This window comes from Aedes albopictus, chromosome 2 (assembly GCF_035046485.1).
Source record: "Aedes albopictus strain Foshan chromosome 2, AalbF5, whole genome shotgun sequence".
NCBI classification, from domain to species: domain Eukaryota; kingdom Metazoa; phylum Arthropoda; class Insecta; order Diptera; family Culicidae; genus Aedes; species Aedes albopictus.
The window spans coordinates 201,930,026-201,951,647 of NC_085137.1; the positions used below are offsets into that span (position 1 = coordinate 201,930,026).

A 21,622-nucleotide genomic window follows, 5' to 3' on the forward strand; every position below is an offset into this window, starting at 1 on the left:
CGCCCGCTAAAGTGTCAAAACTGGAATTTCGCCGTGCAATTATTACTGTTTATTTACATTGTGTGTTGATACGCCGTAGCATCGCGGAGCAAAATTTCCATTCATTTACAAGTTCTATCGAATCAATGTCGCGATGTCGGAAGGAATTGTGCCAGGTAAGTTGCTTTTGATTCTGCTTTTGAAATGGATTTGTCAAGGAATACATTTTTATAGTTGAATTCATCGATGGAATCGAGTTTACGCTGAGCGCTTACAACAGCATTATCAGAAACCTGCGTCCGAACCCCAGTGCCCAAAATTCCCCAGAAAGTCAATCCGTTCCAACATGTGCATCCATGGACACCTCCCGCACGGATACAGCACTTGAAATGTCCAGCCGTTTATTCGGAGACGCTTCCAGCTCAGATGTAACAGGTATTTTTAACTAATACATTCCATGCATGGAGTATGCACCTCAATTTGTTTCTCGAATATTCTCTTGCAGGCAAGAACCCAGAATCAGCCAACCGTTCTTCTTCGCATCATGGAGTACGCTTGTATTCACCACCAGAACGTGCTACGAGATACAAGCTACACGAAGTTGCAATGAAACCCCCGTATCCAATAGGAACGCCGGCCGATTCGAACATTCGATTAAATGGTAACAGAAGAAAGAAATGGAGAGAAAAAAGAAAGAGAAATAAAATAAAACTGACTAAAACAAAATTATTTTTCGCTGATAGTCCGACTAGATATTAAAAAATGTCACAGTTGCAAAGGCATGCAAAATGGCCATTGGCAGAAGAATGTCTCAGTTATAACTGTGAAGTGCTCATAGAACACCAAACTGAAAAGTGTGATATCTTGCAACATTACAAGTTATCCCCATGATGGTTGTAAACTGATTGTCTTTATTTCAGGTTTTCAAACTACAGCTAACTTAAGTCTAATGCACATTTCTTTATCTTTTTATTATTGTTATTCTAATGGGAGGAGGTGCTTGGAGTTGCGCTAAGATCAATACGGTTCAATAATGGAATCCAGAGAGAGAGAGAGAATGAGAAATTAAAGAGAGTGAGAGTAAGGCGCCTCTGCTTGTGTTGCTATGCTCTTGGTGACAGACCGGTAAATTAGTGCATATGCCAGAAATATAGATTGAGTTCAAGTGCCTCAATGTTTCGCGGTAAAGAAGGAATCAAATTACGGTCGTTTACCGTCTGTGTCGGGAATTGTATAATAAGTGTTTCTTGAGCTGACAACGACATGGGTCGTCGTTCTGGGTTATTTGAGAATAAGCATAAGCAATAATTAATATTGAAGTGCTGCTTGCCATCTTGTAACCAAGTGGCAAATAGCTGAGTTTAGGAAGACGGTTGGTTTTTGTCAAATGTGTTTCTGGACTGTGGGAAAGTTTAAGTTCTAGAACATGTGGTTGAGAAGGCTAGGAAATAACTGATGAGTATGCTACAGTACAGAGGATGGCCAAAATGTTTGGGATAGGCAACTTTTTTTCTCCCACAAAAAAATTCAACATGCTGTAACTTTTCATTGAATGAATCAAAAAATCTCAAATTTTGACTGTTTATCAACCTACTATATGTGCATCGTTGGTACAAATTTGGGCTCGATCCAATAGTTTTTCGCGAAGTTAGAACCGTTCGGGTAAAACACTATTTTTTAGACAACTCATATTTGACCTGTTATATCTCGGATACCAGTGAACCGAATTGAATGATTTTTTTAACGTTTATTAACAATATATTGAAACTTAATACAACGTTATAAAATTTAATATTTTTTCACGGCGAATTAAGTTATACCGGGATGAAATTTTTACCCATATAGAGGAAAATAAATCAAATTAACAATACCACACAAAAATTACTTAATGTGTTTTTCCTTCAATCTAAATTGGCTCTAATATATCTGATTAAAGATAACTTGAGAACAGAAGTGGAAAATCTTTGGACATCAACACTAAAATTTATTGACATTGACGTAAAAAAAATACATTTTTTCGAGAAAAATCCAAAAAGTGTCAATCCATGATAACTTTTCTCAACGTTCAAAAAGTATCTATGTTTTAATAGTTTAAGAAGCATTTGTATATTAGTAGTGTACGTTCAAATTTTCATTCAATTCGGTTCACTGGTTTTCGAGATATGACAGCTCAAAAATGAGTTTTCTAAAAAATAGTGTTTAACCCGAACGGTTCTAACTTTGCGAAATATTAATCAATCGAGGCCAAATTTGTACCAATGATGCACATATAATAGGTTGACAAACAGTCAAAATTTGAGATTTTTCGATGCACTCTATGAAAAGTTATAGCATTTTGAACTTTTTTGTGAGAGAAAAAAAAGTTGCCTATCCCAAACATTTTGGCCATCCCCTGTATATATCAAAATGATGTTGTCAATATGTACGTATGACCTCCTAAATTTCTACGGATAGAGTGAATCTGTGCATTTTTAACAATCCTTTTTGAACGAAAAAATATTCACATTTCTGAGCTGCGACAGAGTAACGTCAACCAATTTGTTGGCTGGGTTTGAGTGCACAATTTTATCACCCAATACTTGTGTTCATTCAGACCAGCCTTCTAATAATTTATAATTGCTTAAATTTCACGTCCAACAACAGTCAGTAATTGGCACAGTGGTAGGGTATCTGATTAATGAGCTGCAGGTAGGAAAATCAAGCCTTGAAATTTTTATTTTTTATTTTTGAACATGTGAAAATCAAATCGTATATATTGCCAAGCAAAGTTATAAAACGAATTTATATTACATGTCAAATGAATTCGCCTGAAATTGTATAACTTTAAGCGGTTTTCTCAAAATGTACATATATGGCCTCCAAATTTGTGCGAATAGAGCATATTTGGTGCATCTTATACAATGTGTTTTGGACGAATAAGAGTTCACTTAGCACAGTTCTAGCAGAGTTATATGAATCAATTTGTTGGCTGGGTGGCGCAGCTACACTTGAAGATGGCTGGAGGGACATCCGATCCGCCATAGGTAGTACCTCGGCCACAGCACTAGGCTTCGCGACTCCAAATCACAGAAACGACTGGTACGACGGCGAATGTGAACAGTAAAAAACGAAAAGAATGCAGCATGGGCGAGAATGCTGCAACACCGTTCGAGGCACGTTACAGACAGGCGCGGAACAGGCAGAACTCAGTCTTCCGGATGAAGAAGCGCCAGCAGGAAGAACGAGATCGCGAAGCGATGGAAGAGCTGTACCGCGCTAATGACACACGACAGTTCTACGAGAAGCTGAACCGCTTGCGCAGAGGCTTTGTGCCACAGGCCGACATGTGCCGAGATAATCACGGGAATATTCTCACGAGCGAGCGTGAGGTGGTCGAGAGGTGGCGGCAGCATTACGATGAGCACCTCAATGGCGACGTTGCAAGTAACGAAGGTGGCGTGGTAACAGATCTAGGAGTACGTGCACAGGACGAAAGACTTCCGGCCCCTGACCTTCAATAGATTGAGGAGGAGGTTGGCCGGTTGAAAAACAACAGTAGATGGAGTAGATCAACTACCAAGCGAGCTTCTAAAATACGGTGGACAAGCACTGGTGAGAGCATTACACTGGGTCATTACCAGATTTGGGAGGAGGAAGTATTACCGGAGAAATGGATGAAAGGTATCGTGTGTCCCATCTACAAAGAGGGCGTCAAGTTGGATTGCGGGAACTACCGCGCGATCACACTACTGAGCGCTGCCTACTCTCCTAGATACTCTCTCAAATTTTATGGCGCCGTCTATCACCGATTGCAAGAGAGTTCGTGGGGCAATATCAGGCTGGATTCATGGGTGAACGAACGCGCTACAATGGACCAGATGTTCGCCATCCGCCAGGTGTTGCAGAAATGCCGCGAATACAACGTGCCCACACATCACTTGTTCATCGATTTCAAATCGGCGTATGATACAATCGATCGAGAACAGCTATGGCAGATTATGCAAGAATACGGATTCCCGGATAAATTGATACGATTGATCAAGGCGACGATGGATCGAGTGATGTACGTAGTTCGAGTATCAGGGACACTCTCGAGTCCCTTCGAATCTCGCAGAGGGCTACGGCAAGATGCTGATCTTTCGTGCTTGCTGTTCAACATTGCTTTCGAGGGTGTAATTAGGACAGCGGGGATAAACACGAATGGAACGATTTTCACGAAGTCCATTCAGTTGCTTGGTTTCGCTGATGATATTGATATTATAGCTCTAAATTTGAGACGATGGCGGAAACGTACATCCGACTAAAGAGTGAAGCCAGGCGAATCGGATTAGTCATTAATGTGTCGCATACAAAGTACATGGTGGCAAAGGGCTCCAGGGCGCCCTTGGAGTTTTCGAACGGAAGGTGTTACGTACCATCTACGTCGGAGTGCAGATAGAAGACGGGACTTGGAGAAGGCGAATGAACCACGAGCTGCATCAGCTGCTGAGAGAACCAACCATCGTCCATACCGCGAAAATCGGGTGGCTACGGTGGGCGGGTCACGTCATCAGGATGTCGGATAGCAACCCGACTAAGATGGTTCTCGAGAGTCATCCGACCGGTACAAGAAGACGTGGAGCGCAGCGAGCTAGGTGGGTCGACCAAGTGGAGGACGATCTGCGGACCCAACGCAGAGTGCGGAACTGGAGGCAAATAGCCATGGATCGAGTGGAATGGAGACGGCTACTATGTACACAGCAGAGGCCACCTTAGCGTGATCGGTAAGGTTAGTAAATCGCATAATGCGAAACCATATAGGAGATCCTGTAAACTAATCAACAACATCTTCATAATCCCGCCCTTAGCACAGTAAGGGCAAAATACTGCGGATGGTGCCCTCGATTAGGTTTTTATTAAACCTTACTAGCCATTCATTTCTAAACACGGTGAGCATAAAGCCGCATAACACCATGAATTAGGGATCACATGACTAGTGGACTCCTGCCACTGCACTGGAACAGAGGTTCCGTAGCAGGGATGCCAGGTGATATTTTCAAATATCTTCACAAGGCACGTTAAAATGTCTTCACATGTCTTCACACCCCATATTGTGGCTTTAGAATAAAATACTGTTAGAAGTCAAAATTTATGCCATGTTCTCACTTAGGTTTATATGTAGGAATATACCGTGAGCAGGGATGGCATTCACCATTTGCAAAGAGTTACATTCACTTGCTACTATCTCAGTTCATAAGCATGCTATCAAATAACAATGGACGGATGACTTTTACGTTGTAGTTTTATCTGAAAGTTTGCCGAATAGCATAAGGGTCGCACACGCATGCTTAACTCGTGAGCGAGCTGTGAAAGCAACTCTCCACGCCGTGAATGTAAATTACATTCACATGCTTATGAACTGAGATAGTAGCAAGTGAATGTAACTCTTTGCAAATGGTGAATGCCATCCCTGACCGTGAGGTCATCCAGCAATAATGCATGCTTTTCTCTAGAATTTCCGTGGCAATTTTAAGGTGGTTTTCCGACAATTCCTTAACAAGTTCCTCGGATTTATTTTCACGAGTTCCACAAAAAAAATCCAGGAATTTCTGTAGGAATTCCTTCGGAAATTCTCCCAAGAAGTCCTCGCGAATACCTTCAGAAGATCCCTGGGAATTCATCGTGGAGTTTCTCGGGAATTCCCCCAAGTGGTCCTCGAGAATTCTCCCAGGAGTTCCTCGTGAATTCCTGCAGAAGATCCTCAGCAAATCCTCATGCTTGTCCTCATGCAGATCCTCGGCAGTTCTTCCAAAAGATCCTCAGGAATTCCTCCAGGAGATCCTCAAAAATTGTGCCAGAAATTCCTCGAAGCATCCTCTAGAAGTTCCACCGGAATTCTTTCATAAGTTTCCAGAGAATTTCTTCAGAAGTTGAGTTTCCCGAGAATTCTTCAACAAGTTCCTCCAGGAGTTCCTTGAAAATTCTATAGGAGTTCCTCGGCAATTTCTCCAGGACTTCCTCGGGAATTCCTCCAGGAGTTCTTCGGGAATTTCTCAAGGAGCTTTTAGGCAAGCTCTTAGGAAATTCCTCCACGAGATCTTGCGGAACTTCTCTAGGAATTCATCGGGGATTCCTCTAGGAGCTCTAAGTAATTCCATCAGGAGATCTCGGGAACTCCTTCAGAGCATCCTCAGAACATCCTTCAGGAATTTCTCGAGAATTCATCCAGGGGATCCTCGGAGATCCTACAGGAAGTGCTAGGCAGTTTTTACAGAAGTTCCTTGGAAATTTCTGTCGGAGTTCCTCGGGATTTTTCCGGAAGTTTATCGGGAATTCCTTGACAATTCTTTCAGGAGTTCCTCGGAAATTTCTACAGGAGTTTCTCGGGAATTCCTCTAGGAGGTCGAATCGAATCGAAATTGAATCAAATCTAGAATTCTTCCAGGAGTTTCGAGAATTCCTGCAAGAGAACCTTGGGAATTCCTCCAGGAGATTCTCGTAAATTCCTCCAGGAGTTCCTCGAAAATTCCTCCCGGAGCTCCTTGGTAATTCTTCCAGGAGTTCCACGAGAATTCCTCCAGGAGATCCTCGAGAATTTCTTCAGACGATCATCGAAAAATCCTCCAACAGTTTCTCGGAAATTCCCTCAGGAGATCCATGGAGGAAATCGACGAAAATTTCTCCATAAGATCCTCAACAATTCCTCCAGGAGCTCCTTTAGAATTCATTCAAGGATCCTCAGGAATTCCTTCAAGAGATCCTCCGTAATTTCTACAGGAAATCTTCGGTAAATTCCTTCCAGGAATTCTTCGGGAATTCTTGCAGGAGCTCCTCGGGAATTTCTCCAGGAGTTCATCGACAATTCCTTCAGGAATTCCTCAAAAAGTTTCTCGGAAAAACCTCCAGGAGTTCCTCGGGAATTCCTCTTGGGATTCCTCGGGAATATTCTGAGGAGTTACGGAAACCCCTCCAAGAATTCCACGAGCATTTCTTCATAGTTTTTCGAGGTTCTTTTCCGGCAGTTCCTCGAGATTTACTCTTGGTCCCTAGAGAACCTACTCCAGGAGTTTCCTGGGAATTTCCGACGATATCCTGGAGGTATTCACAGTTATTCATAGGTATATCCAGATGAATTTCTGATAAACTCCTGAAACATTTCCCGAAAATCTTCTGGAAGAATTCCCGAAAAAAAGCTAGAGGAATTCTCAATGATCTTCTGGAGGAAATTCCCGAAAAAATTCAAGAATTATCGAGAAATCATGGAAGAATTTCCGAAACTCCTAGAGGTATCCTCCTTGAGGCATACCCGAGAATCTATTGAAGAATTTCCGAGCAACTGAAGGAGAAATTCCCGAGCAACTCTGGAAGAATTCCCGAGTAACTCCTAGAGAAATCCCCAAAAACTCCTGGAAAAAAGTCGACGAACTCCAGGAGGAATGCTCGATGAACTCCTAGAAGAATTCATAGGAATACATGGAGAAACTTTCCAAGAAATTTTCTAGCAATTACTATGGGAGTTCTAGAGTATCTCATAGAGGAATTCTAAAGGAATTCCTGAGGAACTCCCGAAAAAGTTGTTGGCAAATTCTTGGAAAAAATCCCGAAGAATTCATGTAGAACTTCCCGAGGAACTCCTAGAAAAAAATTTCGAGGAACTCTTGAAAAACTTCTCAATAAACACCTAAAGGAATTTTCGATGAATTTTTGATGTAATTTTTGAGGAACTCCTGGAGAAATTCCCTTGGAACTCCGGATGAATTCCCGAGGATCTCCTAAAATAATTCTCGAGGAACTTCTGAAGAAATTCCCGAGGAACTCCCGGAAATATTCCCTTGGAACTCCAGAATGAATTCCCGAGAAACTCCTGGTGCAATTCCTGAAAAACTTCTAGGAGAATTTTCGAGGAACTCTTGGAGGATTAGCTGAGGAACCCTTAAAGGAATTCCCGAGGAAGTTGCAGAGGAATTCCCAAGGAACTCCAGAAGAATTTCCAAGGAACTCATTGAAGAAATTCTCGAGAAATTCTTTAAGGTATTCTCTAGGACTTTTCGAAGGAATTCACGAAGAACTCCTGGAAGAATTTCCGAGGAACTCCTAAAATAATTCTCGAGGAACACCTAAAGGAATTCTCGAGGAACTTCCGAAGGAATTCCCGAGAAACTCCTGGAGAAATTCCCTTGGAACTCCAGGATGAATTCCCGAGGAAGTCCTGGAGGAATTTCCGAGAAAGGATTTCTCGAGGAACTAATGGAAGAATTCCCGAGCAACTCCTGGAGGAATTCCCATGAAACTGAAAGAATTCCTGAGGTACTCCAGGTGGAATATCCGAGTAGGACCTAGAAGAATTCCTGAGAATATTTTGAAGGTATTTCTGATAAAATCCTGAAGAATGTCTCATGGAACTTCTAGAGAGATTCCCGAGAGACTACTGTAGAAATCTTAAAAGGCTTGGACAAATCTTCGGACAAGTCTGTGGGAAATTCTGGATGAAGCTCTGTTAGAAATTCAAACGAAGTTCTGGGGAGAATTTCCGAAAAAAAAAACCTTGGTAATATTCTAGAAACATCCTCTGTTTTTGGAGATTTTTGAAAAATTAGAATAATCAGTTGAATTTTCAGAGGAGTTTTGTTGATGCAAATTTTATTTTCTATAAACAATTGCTGATGAGAAATTAATTCAATAGTTCAGCATGCTTCCTAAAATTTCCATGAAATGGTGGTCATCAAATTTGATTCGTATTTTAACTAAAAACTGCTTCAAAATCTCCGCCAATTTCCGGAATTTGTAAATTTAAAGTTTTAAAAGTTGAAAATTTTATCTACAAAAATTGAAACGCATTTCATCTGAAATTGTTCCAAGGTTTGAAATTTTGGTTTAGAATAACAACATAAATAAATATTATTTTTCTGCTTTCAAAAGTCTTCAAAAGTCTTCACAAAATTTAAAATGTCTTCTATATGTCTTCACAAAAATAAATGTCTTCACAGAACTTCAAATGTCTTCAATTTGAAGACATGTCTTCACATCTGGCATCCCTGTTCCGTAGTGCTATTCTTAGCCAGTTGAACCATTTTTGCAAACGACACAACACAGCTATCTAGGCTTGATCAGGAAAGAAGCTAATATTGATTATCAACTTCATACGGGCCCAAAAATCCGACATTGCCATCAACCTTATGGGCTCTCGTATTCCCCTACACAATTAAAAATGACTCAATCGAACTGTAATTTATTTATCCACGAATATTGCGTTACAGACACGTTTCGCCAGTTTTGTGACAATGTTGCAAGTTATGGTCAGCATTTCATCGTACCAGGACAAACAACCATTGGCGTAACTAGGATTTTTTCCTGGAGGGGGCCCAGGGGGGGCCTGACTTGAGATGAATTTGAAGCGGGATGGGCGCCCGATATGTGAATATGCAAATCAGTATTGTAGTTTTGAGCAATCAAAATGACTGTTTTAGATTTGTTCATAGTTTCGTAAACTATATGAGTACGAACAATTCTTCCAAGATTTTTTTCCCATTGCTTGCTTCAGTGATTCTCCATCATGGCTTCTTCCAGAAATTCAATCAAGAATTCATCTAGGGGTTCCACTAGACATTTTTTCGAGGATTTTTCCTGGGATATCTTTAGTGGTTCCTCCAGTAATTGTTCCAGAGCTTTTTTCGAGGTTTCCTTCAGGAATTTTACCAGAGATCCTTTAAGGTATTTCTGCAAGTATTCAGCGATTTCCACAGGAATTTATCCATATATGCCTTTCAGAATTCTACTAGAGATTGCCCCAATAATTACATCTGGAATGATTCGAAGTATTTCTGCAGAAAAGTATTCCTAAAATTATCTTAAAAGTTTTACTTAGCGATTATTAAAAAATACTTCAAGAATTGCTTGAAAAATTTGTACAAAAAACCTTTAGGGATCCTAGTTTTCCTTCAACAATTACTGTAGACATTGATTTCTTAATTTTTTTATCCATTAATATTCCTACAAAAATTCTTCCAGGCATTCGCTAAGAAAGCTCTCCTGAGATTCCAATAAGAGTTCCTCATGGGGCTTGCTTCCGGGATTCCTCATCGGGTTTCTTCAGAAATTACTTCAAGAGTTCCTCCAGGGATGCACCGGAAATTTCTTCTGTTATTCTTACAAAAACGAATTCCGAGATTATTTTAAACATTTCTAGAAGAACTCATAAAGGGGATTCCTTCAGAAACTCCCGCAGGAATTAATCCAGGATTTCAGGGTTTCCTCAGGAATTTCAGCGGTTTCTTCAGTATTTCCCCTGAGAATTCTTCAGAAAATCCTCCTGAAATTCCCTCAGATATCGAACTTTGTATTTCATCAGGAATGAATCTTGAGATTCTTCCAGGAACTCCTTCGGAAATTCCTCCCGGATTTTTTCAAGGATTATACCAGGTATTCCTTCGGCATGCCCCTAGGGTTTCATTCAGGCTTTCTCCAGAGACTTCTGCAAGAGTTCTACCAGGAATTTCTCCAGGTATTACCCCAGGTATTTCCTCAGGAATTACTCAAGAATTTATTCAAGTTTGGATCCAGAAATTCTTCCATGAATTCCTCCGAAAATTCTTCCAGGGTTCCTTCCAAGAATTAAACCAGGAATTTCTTCTCTAGGGTTTCCTCTGCACATTCCTCCAGGATTTATATCATGGATCCCTCCAGGAATTCCACCGATGATTCCTGCAGTAATTCCTTTCTGAATTCCTCTAAAAATTTCTCCAGGAATTCCTTCAGAAATTTCTCCATGGATTCCTTCCAGAATTCCTCTAGAGATTCCTCCAGGAATTCATTCAGGGACTCTCAAGATATTCATTTAGGGATTCCTCCTGGAGTTCTTCCATGAATAGTTCCACGGAATTTCCCCAAGATTTCCAATAGAGATTTGTCCAGGAGTTCCTCCTGAGGTTCTCCCAGAAATTGTTTCAGGAATTCCTCCAGGTTTTTTTCCCTCCCCCTGGAAATACAATCTTGACGCGATGGGAGGGCTTAACCCATTAGCACTTTAGTGCCAGTTTATTCACCACCGCTTGGACTTTGAGCTAGATATATCTGGTTTACGAGTTGAGCGCAAGTGAAGGAATCGGCCGTAAGTGCTAATGGGAACCAAAGGAGTATCCGTTGTGCATTTATCACAAGTTCAAGACAAGTTATAATTCAGCTTGCATAGACCTAATCTTTGTATTCATTGAATTTTCTCCAATTTAATAATAATTGTTAAATTTAACGTAACGCAAGAGTGAGTAGGGGAGGCCTCTGCGTTACACTCATCATTCATTACTTGAAATCGAAAGTACACAGGACAGGGGACGCTAGGATAAGTTGACTTACAGCCTTACAGATTAGATTCATTACAATTAGAAAATTATGGACTGATTAAGTAAAGAAAAAACTGTTGATTATAGGAGTTATATTTGTATTTCTTATTTTTATGGGTTTTGTGAATTTATAAAAGTTGACTAATAATCATTATCATTTTTCAGTTAACTGAACTTTTCTTGTTTTTATATCTTAGACGGTATTATTATGCGTTGCGCGAAAATTTTTGAGCGCAAGTGCTCGTATACCTCCGCCAGTACGGTAAATCGTGTTGGTCTTTTCGGCGCAGTATTCTTTGGCCCATTCGCGCACTTATTGTAAAAGACACCAGAACGATTAAACGTACGAGCGGAGGTCTATTAGCGATTTTGCACCATTTTCGCTCTCTATTTTCTTGCAACGGGTAATATTTCACTGATCAAAAAAAGCAGGAATTTAGTTAGGACTTAGGACGGTTGACAATGTAAAGGGTTACGATGGATATAATATTACTTTGGACTGAGATGATCACAGATATGCAAAAGACGACTAGCAAAATTAGAAACACAATTTGATACATTATTGACTATATTTTGACAAATAGGGTTTGACAAATTTCTTTACGATATCGAATGGAAGCTCAAAAAGTGTTATCTAACACTAATATGAGAGTTATTTGGGGATGATGCTGGTGCTGTCAATGACTAACATCAGTTATTGACACTATTGGTAATCAGCTTGAAATAATTTTCAGAATGTATTATAAAATAATTGAGGATATTATCTGAATATTGTTTGGGGAAGCTGTCAGAAAAACTAGTTGCCCATATCGGCTAAAAACGCTAGCTCTGGTAGCTGTCTTCGAATACTTTTCAGAAATATCAAATGTTTAAAAATTAACTACGACACATTTTTTTTTCTTTTTGCTCTTTGTATATTTCTTAAAAATAGTACCACAGACAAACAGACGTCTCACTCTACTCACTTCCCATCGTTTCACTTTTTAACGGATTATTCAAATATTCCGTAGTTCGCAAATCGCTTGCTCATGGCGCTCGCATCGTTTTTGCTCCTGTTTGACGTTTGCTCACTACCGCCATCTACTCAGTAGATTTGCGTACCACAGCATAATTAGCATTGGGCGACTATGTTCGCGTGACGATGATTTTTATCGCATTTTCTTCCAAGTGACACGTTTGTTTGTCTGTGATAGTACTCTGAAGGCGTTAACATAGACATAGACACCCTTTTTTATCTCTGAATGTTGTCCAGTGACCTCGGAGATTTTCGATTATTGAAATATTGTTCAATTATCAAATCATCTTTGGAGCTTCCATTCGATCAAAACACTAGTGCGATGGGAAAAGTTAAAAACAGTATTTTTAAAAACTACTACGACCCAATGCTAATTACTACACACTTTGCTCAAGTTGACGACATCGTCTAGTCCATCGTGAGTATTGGTCCTAGTAGGGGGAAAGTTGGAAAAGGGTCCAGGCTCTGCTATCAGCTGTCCTGCAGCTCCACCTGGTCACTCTTCAAAAAAAAAAAAGGAATTCCTCCAGGTTGTTTTGCAAGAATTCCCCCAGGAATTCTTCCAAGTAATTCTCTAGAAATTCCTCTAAGGATGCCTCCAGGAATTCCTCAAGAGGTTACTTAAGAATTACCCCAAGAATCCCTTCAAAAAGTCCTCCGGGAATTTATCCAGGAACTCCCATAGGAATTCCTTCAGCAATTACTACCGCAATTCCTTCAGGAATTCCTCCTGGAATTTCTCCAAAAATTCCTCTGGGAATTCCTCTAGAAATTTCTCTTGGAATTTTTTCAGAAATTTCTCTTGGAGTTTCTTCATAAATTTCTCTTGGAATTTCTTCAGAAATTTCTTTTGGAATTTCTTAAGAAATTCCTCCATTAATTGCTACCAAAATTTTTTTCGAGATTCCTCCAGGAGTTCATTCAAGAATTCTTTTAGGGATAGTTCCAAGGAATTTCCCCAACAATTCCTTTACAGATTAATCCAGGAATTCTTCCTGGGATTCCGCAAGGCATTTGTCCAGAACTTGCTGCAGGAATTTGTCCAGAGAACTTTCCAGGCATTCCTCCTGCGGTTTCTCCAGAAATTGCTTCAGGGATTCCTCCAGGGATTTTTCCAAGAATTTTCCCAGGGATTCTTCCAAGAATTTCTCTAGAAATTTCTCTAAGGATTCCTCTAGGAATTTTTCAAGAGTTTTCTTTAGAAATTTCTCCTGGAAGTTTCTCCATGGACTCATCCCGGGATTTCTCCAACAATTCATCTAGAGATTGCTTCGGGAGTTCTTCTAAAAACTCCAAACTCCACTAGATTGCTCCCAGAATTCTTCTGAAAACTCCACCAGGAACTCATCTAGTCCAGGAATTTCTCCAGGGATTTTTCAAGGAAATTCCCCAGGGTTTCCTCCAGGGATTTCTTAAGGAATTTTTCGAGAGATTCCTCCAGGAATTGATACAGGCATGTCTCCAGGAATTTATCCAGGGGTTCCTCCAGAGATTTCTATAGGGATTCCTCCAGGCATTAATCCAGGATTCCTTCAGAAATTACTACCGCAATTTTTCCAAGAGCTTGTCTAGAAAATCCTCCAGGGATTCATTTAGAAATTTAGAAAGGTAATGATTTCCTCCTGAGATATCTATTTATTTTTATTTATTTATTTGACAACATCTTCGGCTGAATGCCGCACAGACTGATTAGCTAGACTTAATTCTATTTTTAAACACTAATTTACTTATATTAAAATCAAACGAGTCACACACATCATTAAACAACCTACAACACGATTCAAACGGGCTGTGATATCCGTAATCCGAACGATGAATGGGAATCCACAGCTATCTTGAATTACGAAGGCGGCGGGCTGGAGCGTGGAAGTGCAAGTTGCTAAGAAGATAGCTGCAATCGATTTTGCCGGTGACCACACCGGTGACCACGTCTCTAGGAATTCCTTCAAATATTTTTTCAGGAATCCTCCAGGAAATCCTCAAGTTATTCTTTTAAAAATTTCCCCAGAAATTCTTTCTGGAATTTATTCAAGAATTAATTCAGGTATTCCTCCTGGCATTCTTCCAGGATTTCATCCAGGCATTACTCCAGGGACTCCTCCAGGAGTTCTACCACGAATTTCACTAAAAATTACCCCAGGTATTTCTTCAGGAATTCCTCCAGGGATTTCTTCGGAAATTCGTACAGCAATTACTTCAGGAATTGTTCCAGGAATTCCTCCAGAAATTCTTCCAGGGTTTCCCCCAAGAATTAATCCAGGAACTTCTTCTCCACGGTTTCCTCTACACATTCCTCCAGGAATTATTTCATGGATTCCTCCAGAAATTCCACCGATGATTTCTCCAGTAATTCTTCCAGAAATTCCTTCTGAAATTGCTCCTGTAAGTCCTCCAGAAATTCCTCTGGAAATTTCTCCTGGAACTCCATTAGAAATTCTTCTCAGAATTACTCTAGGAATTTCTCTAGGAATTTCTTTAGGAATTTCTCTAGGAATATATTCAGAAATTTCTCCATGGATTCCTTCCAGAATTCCTCTAGAGATTCTTCCAGGAATTCATTGAAGGATTCCTCAAAGAATTGATTCAGAGATTCCTCCTGGAATTCATCCATGCATAGTTCCATGGAATTTCCCCAAGATTTCCTAGAGATATTTGTAGAGAAATTCCTCCTGAGATTCCACCTGGAACTTGTCCGGAAGTTCCTCCAGGAATCCCTCCTAAGGTTACTCCAGAAATTTGTTTCAGGGATTTATCCAGGGTTCTTTCCAAGAATATCTCCAGGGATTCGTTCAAGAATTTCTGTAGAAATTTCTCTAAGAATTTTTGCGGGAATTCCTTATGAGGTTTCTTCAGACATACCTCAGGAATTCCTTCAGAAAGTCCTTCAGGAATTCATTTAGAAATTCCTCTTGGAATTCCTGAGAAATTACCACCAAGATTTACCGCAAGTATTTCTTCAGAAATTCCTACAGGAATTTCTTCAGAAATTGATCCAGGAATCCCTCCAGGAATTTCTTCAGAAAATCCTACAGCATTCCTCCAGGAAATTCTGCAGGAAATCCTTCAGAGATTGCTTCTGTTATTCTTTCAGGAGGTTCTTCAGGAAATTCTATAGAAATATTTCCAAGGGATTCCTTCGGAAATTCTTGCAGGTTTCCTCTAGGAATTAATCCATGAAATTCAACTCCAGGGATTCCTCTAGAAATCCGACCAGGAGTTATTTCACGGGTTCTTCTAGAAATTCCACCAGGAATTCCTCCAAGAATATACCAGAAATTCCTGCAGGGATTCCTCTAAGGATTTTTCCGTGAGATTCCTCCAAGAATTCCTCCTGGAATTCCTCCAGAAATTCCTCTGGGAATTCTTCTAAAAATTTATCTGGGAATTTCATCAGAAATTTCTCTAATGATCCAGGCATTACTCCACGAACTTCTCCAGGGATGCCTCCTTCAGAAATTTATCCATTAACTTTTCCAGGGAATCCGCCAAGAATTTGTCCAGAAAATTTTCTAGGCCTTCCTCCAGAAATCCATTTTGGAATTGCTGAGAAAATTTGCTTATGATTTCACAAAAAAAATGTGTCTATGATGCTTCGTTCTTGAGTTATGATTTTTCAAAGTAGGTGGTGTCTGTGGAAAATGTTTGTTTTTCACTGGAGTTTGCCGGAAAATTATGCGACCCTGATTTTTTTTCAATTTAGTTTTTCAAATATATATGATCCCTACCTAATTTCATTAAGCTTCAGAACCTTCGTACCAATTTGTACGATAATAAAAAAATCCCCTAATGCTCCAGGCATTAGTCCAGGAACTTTTCCAGAGATTCCGCATGGAATTTTTCCAGAAGGTTCTCCCGGATTTCCTCCAGAAATACATCTAGGAATTCCTCCCGTGATTTCTTGAAGAATTCCTCTAGGGATTCCTCCAGGAATGCATCCAGATTCATCTAAAAAAAATTCTAGTAATTTCTAGAGGGATTTCTGATGCGGATTCTTCAGATTTTCTTTCCTGAAATTCCTAGCATAATTGCTCTTCGGATTCCTCCAGGAATTCATCCAGGGATTCCTCCAGGTATACTTTCAGAAATTACTCCAGGGATTCCTGCAGGTATTGCTCCGAGAATTTTTGTAATGATTTCTTCTGAAATTTCTCTCGGGATTTTTGTTTTTTTAATTTATTCAGCGGTTAGTTAAAAAATTACAGTATTCCACTAAGAATTTGCATCCTTTGACAGATACGTATTTCGACCTCAACTGTAAGGTCGTCTTCAGTGTCTTGTACTTGACTCGACAGTATTCCGTTCATAATGTTTTGCAGGGATTCACCCCAGGATTTTTTTAGGATTAGTTGTAGATTTGTTGAATAATTTGAAGGATTTCTAGAAGAATTCCTCCAGCGATTTGTATTGAAATTCTTTTAGATAATTTTAGAGGGACATAGAAGCCAAGAAATTCTCCAAGAAGTCATCCAGGAATTCTTTCACAATTATCTCATGAATACCAAGTCTTTTACAAGTCCAATCATGAATATCTTCAAGATTACGATTACCTCTTGCAGTACCAGCTTTTAAATATATTAAAACTTCCTCAATGACCATTTGAATTTGTGCGTTGTTTGATAGATGCAAAAATACCCCTGGCCCACGAAATAAAAGAAATTAATAGTCACCTCCAGCATGGTTTTAATGAATACACTCGCGTTTACGCTTCAGCTACGTACATCTATTCTCACTAGGAATTCAAAAACTTTTGCTGGAATTCCATTGCAAATTCAACCAGATTTTTTCCCACATGATACTTGATTTCCATAAAGAAGCACTTAACCATATTTTGCAGTAATGCTGCTAGAAAATTCAAAGATTCTTAAAGATATCCAGGAAGAGATCCAGGAATTCCTGGAAATTATCATTTAGATTTAATTTCTCCATTGAGAATTGTCTCCAATAACTGTTAATTTAAACACATATTATGCCAAATAAATGTCGTATAGATCTATGTTTGTCACCACGACAGTGGTTTTTAGATTTTTTCTAATTTCCATGTATAAAGTCATGACAAATTTCTGGGGGGGGCCTGGCGGATTCTGGGGGGGGCCTGGCCCCCCTGGCCCCCCCTCTAGTTACGCCAATGCAAACAACTCAAATTGATCTATTAGTTTTCTATCGTCTATTAGTCTATGAACATACACCGTTATTCGATAATTGGCAGCGGTAGCAGTAGAAATCTTCTGGGCCTTTATGAGAAATCAACCGATACGGTTGACAAGCAGCTCTACTTCACTAATTGCTAACTTACACATCTACAACATACGTTGATCGAATGCTTCCCCGACGCAAAGAGTTTCTTACACGCTGGCTGATGCACTTTTTTTTAACAAGCAACTTTCTGCAAAAGGTATCTCGTAAATTCCACGCCAATCAATTTTACGAACATGCCGCCGCCGCCGCAACGGTGAAATTGCTTAAACGGACCAAACCTGTCCACTCGGTTGACACTGAAAGCGGCAGGACGACTCGCACCGAAGTTTCGCCGACACCCGGCGAGAACGATTTGGTGGTAATTAAGCATCGGAAAAGGCGATTCTTGCGGGAGTAAAATGCTCCGCCGGCGGGGTTGCAAAACTTTCGTGCAGATCCATGTGTGCAATGTACATGGTTGTTGTGGCCGTTCGGTAGGGCTTCTGAATGACCATCAGATGGTGAGTTCGTTAAACCAGTTTTGAGAGCAGTTTTTTTTTTTTCATTCATTTTTGGTCGGTAACTGCATTGGTTTCAAGGACACTCCGATAATAGATTGCCGGTCACTATGCATGCTGGGTGATCAGAACTTGTAGAAGGGGTTGGCTTCCTATAGCAAATCGAGTTTTCCCTTTTCGCTTAGTTTCGGGGTCAGGCCGTGAAATCTTTGGAGAAGAAATTTGGGAAAGTTGTTCGGATTTGCAGCATTGGAGTGCTCTGGTCTGGTGGCAATGTCTGTTCGAAATAATTACTTCGGTAGATGAATTATAAAAGCTGTTGGTTTGCAGGTAATGGCATCAGTCAGCTCGTCGTTCTTAAGGCAATCAGAAGTATACTTCGTAGAAAAACACAGAACCATGTCTTTAAAAGTATGATTTCTAAAGTTCATTAATAACGATTAAATGTATAATAAACATATTTTTGTTTACAGGTTTTCATCGTGATAGTTGCCTGCATTGGTGCCATTGCTGCCCAGCACTATTATCAGCAACCTCATCAGAGTCATCACGAGGAAGAGCACCATGCCCCAGCACACTACGAGTTCCACTATGACATCCACGATGACCATACCGGAGATGTGCATGGACAGAAGGAAACTCGAGAGGGAGATAAGACTCAGGGAGAGTACTACCTGATCGATGCTGATGGTCACAAGCGCACTGTCACCTATCACGTTGATGGCAAGAGTGGATTCATCGCTGAAGTGCACCGCGAACCAATCAAGGGATACCAGGCTCCACAGCCAGTTCACAAAATCGTGGCTGCTCCAGTGCAACAACATTATTACCATCACTAAGTGTACGCAAATGGTTATCGCTGTTTAAAATAATGTAGCAAAATTTAGTCAAATTAAATAATTCAATTTAAACTTCGTTTAGTAATTCATTACATTTATCGCTATCTGGGATTCTGAATAGTACACTTCGATGTGGCACCTTGTGTGGCCAAATATTGTTCATGCTTAGTGGGATCTTTTGGAGTGGACTTAAGTGGTAATCACGCAGGATTTCTACAGGTGTCCCTATCGAGGCTAATGCAGAAGCTTCTCAGGATCAGAAATGGAATCGTGCTTAGAGCAAAACGAGAGAACAAACAAACAAAACAAAGTGGCATTTCACATCGACCAACGTTCCATGTGAAAATTTCATTCATGAATCACTCCTTCATCGTAAAACGATTGGATGCATGTGCCAAAAAAACAGATACTATTTGATATATCGTACAAATAAATTTTCTTTTTGTATGTTTTGTCGGAGCAGGAAAAAAAATGATGAATTCGACGTGAAATTAACCCCGAATAATGATTTCGATGTAACAAAACCAATAATGGAAAACAGGAGTTGTCTCGGGACTTTTTTTAATTCTTAGCCACTTAACCTATTTTTTATAGCTCTTGATTATCTCGGCACATGTCGGCTTGTGACACAAAGCCTCTGCGCAAGCGATTTAGCTTCTCGTAGAACTTTCGTGTGTTCTTAGCGCGGTACAGCTCTTCCATCGATTCGCGATATCGTTCTTCCTGCTGGCGCTTCTTCATCCGGAAAACTGAGTTCTGCCTGTCTATAACGTGCCTCATTCGCTCTCGTACGGTGTTGCAGCATTTTCTCCATGCTGCATTCTTCTCGTTTTTCAACTGTTCACATTCGGCGTCGTACCAATCGTTTCTGTGATTCGGAGTCGCGAAGCCTAGTGCTGCAGCCGATGTACTACCTATGGCGGATCGGATGTCCCTCCAGCCATCTTCAAGTGTAGCCGCGCCAAGCTGCTCTTCCGTTGGTAGGGCCACTGCTAGCTGCTGCGCGTAGTCTTGAGCCACTTCTACGTTACGCAGCTGCTCAATGTTGAGCCGCGGCGTTCGACTTCGACGCGTGGTGAGAACTGTCGAATGTTTTGGGCGCATACATACAGCGACTAAGTAGTGATCCGGATCTATATTCACACTGCGGTATGTGCGGACATTGGATATATCCGAGAAGAATTTACCGTCGATTAGAACGTGGTCGATTTGATTTTCTGTTTGATGGTCGGGTGATCTCCAGGTGGCTTTGTGGATATCTTTGCGGGGGAAGAAGATGCTTCGGACTACCATACCACGGGAGGCTGCAAAGTTTACGCATCGCTGGCCTTTATCATTCGATACGGCGTGCAGGCTGTATCGCCCGATTACCGGTCTGTACATTTCCTCCCTTCCTACCTGCGCGTTTATGTCGCCGACAACGATTTTCACGTCGAGCGGCGAGCAACCATCGTATTGGGCCTACGCCAACACTCCTGTCTCGCCGGAGGGCCATCGTGCCAGTTCTGTTTAACGTCCCAACCAACACTAGGACGACCACGCTGATGGGGCTACCACCTTGGATCTAGCTGGGCGTGGTACAGCGTTTCTTACTCAGCCCCTGGATGCCAGAACAGACGTTGTTCAAGCCGCACCTCCTTGGTGAACAGACGCTCGAATCGTACCTCCTCAATCTAGCTGAAGTCAGAAGGACAACAGTGCCCAGGCTGCACTACCAGCTAAGTACACAACTCTTAGCTGGCGGTCTTTGTCATCGCTTCACCCGTGGAAGCATGAGGTAGGAACTTGTGAGGACCAGAGCTATGTTGGACGCTCTCCTTATCGACTCATCGTTTTGCAGCCCACGGGTTTTGTTGCCACGGGTAAGCCTTGGCAAATCATGCTAAGGTGTGGGTGCCGTGGCCAATACTTTAAAAAGGTTTCCAAAGTGCTCGAGCCAGAATGCCACTGCTAACTGCTGCGCATAGTCTTGAGCCACTTCTACGTCACGAAGTTGCTCGATGTTGAGCCGCGGCGTTCGACTTCGACGCGTGGTAATAACTGTCGAAAGTTTTGGGTGCATGTATACAGCGACTAAGTAGTGATCCGAATCTTTATTCGCACTGCGGTATGTGCGAACCCGACCAGAAGCGCCTAACAAGATAATAACAAAATTATAACAACCGTTGTTAGAAATAACATGATTTGAAATGAATTGTAAGGATTCTTATATATGAATGACCATAACAAAATTGTAACAAAATGTGTTATTATTTTAGAAACAAAACACTAACAAAACCTGTATTATTTATTCAAACAGGTGTACAACAACATTTGTTACATTATGCATATTAAAATAATTGCCTATAACACAATTTCGTAACAGATTTATTATAATACTAGCTGTCCCGGCAAACGTCGTCCTGCCTGCCTACTCTGTTTTTTGACATCCGGTTCCATGAAGAAATGCCCCTCAAAATGGAATTTCAGATTTTCCCGTTTTTCTTGCCTTCCCGGTCACTTTAAATAATTATTTTTTCGTACGAACACGTCGGAGACCTGGCGAAATGCAACAGTGAAAGAATCATGTTGATCTGTTGACCCGTTCCCGAGCCTATTCGTGACATACAAACACCATTCCATTTTTATTTATATAGATTTGCTATGATTTTTGTAACAAAATAATATCAAAATTTGTTGGATTTTTTTGGATTCACGCAAAAAAGTTTGATCGTTTTTATAATATTGACCACTTGAGCCATAAGATGAAAACAAAACGTAACATAGGTAGCATGCATTTATAACGCAACGCTAGAATCATGT

The 21,622-nt window shown here is 40.6% G+C and overlaps 1 protein-coding gene across 1 annotated transcript; it reads left to right on the forward strand.

The window, feature by feature from the left end:
• Positions 1–18,448: 18,448 nt before the first annotated feature.
• LOC109425074 (larval cuticle protein A2B-like) lies at positions 18,449–18,896 on the forward strand (the record flags this gene model as incomplete). The annotated part of the gene is made up of 1 exon (XM_019700278.3): positions 18,449–18,896. A coding segment is annotated over one exon (372 nt), but the record flags the coding sequence as incomplete, so codon positions are not given.
• Positions 18,897–21,622: the final 2,726 nt, after the last annotated feature.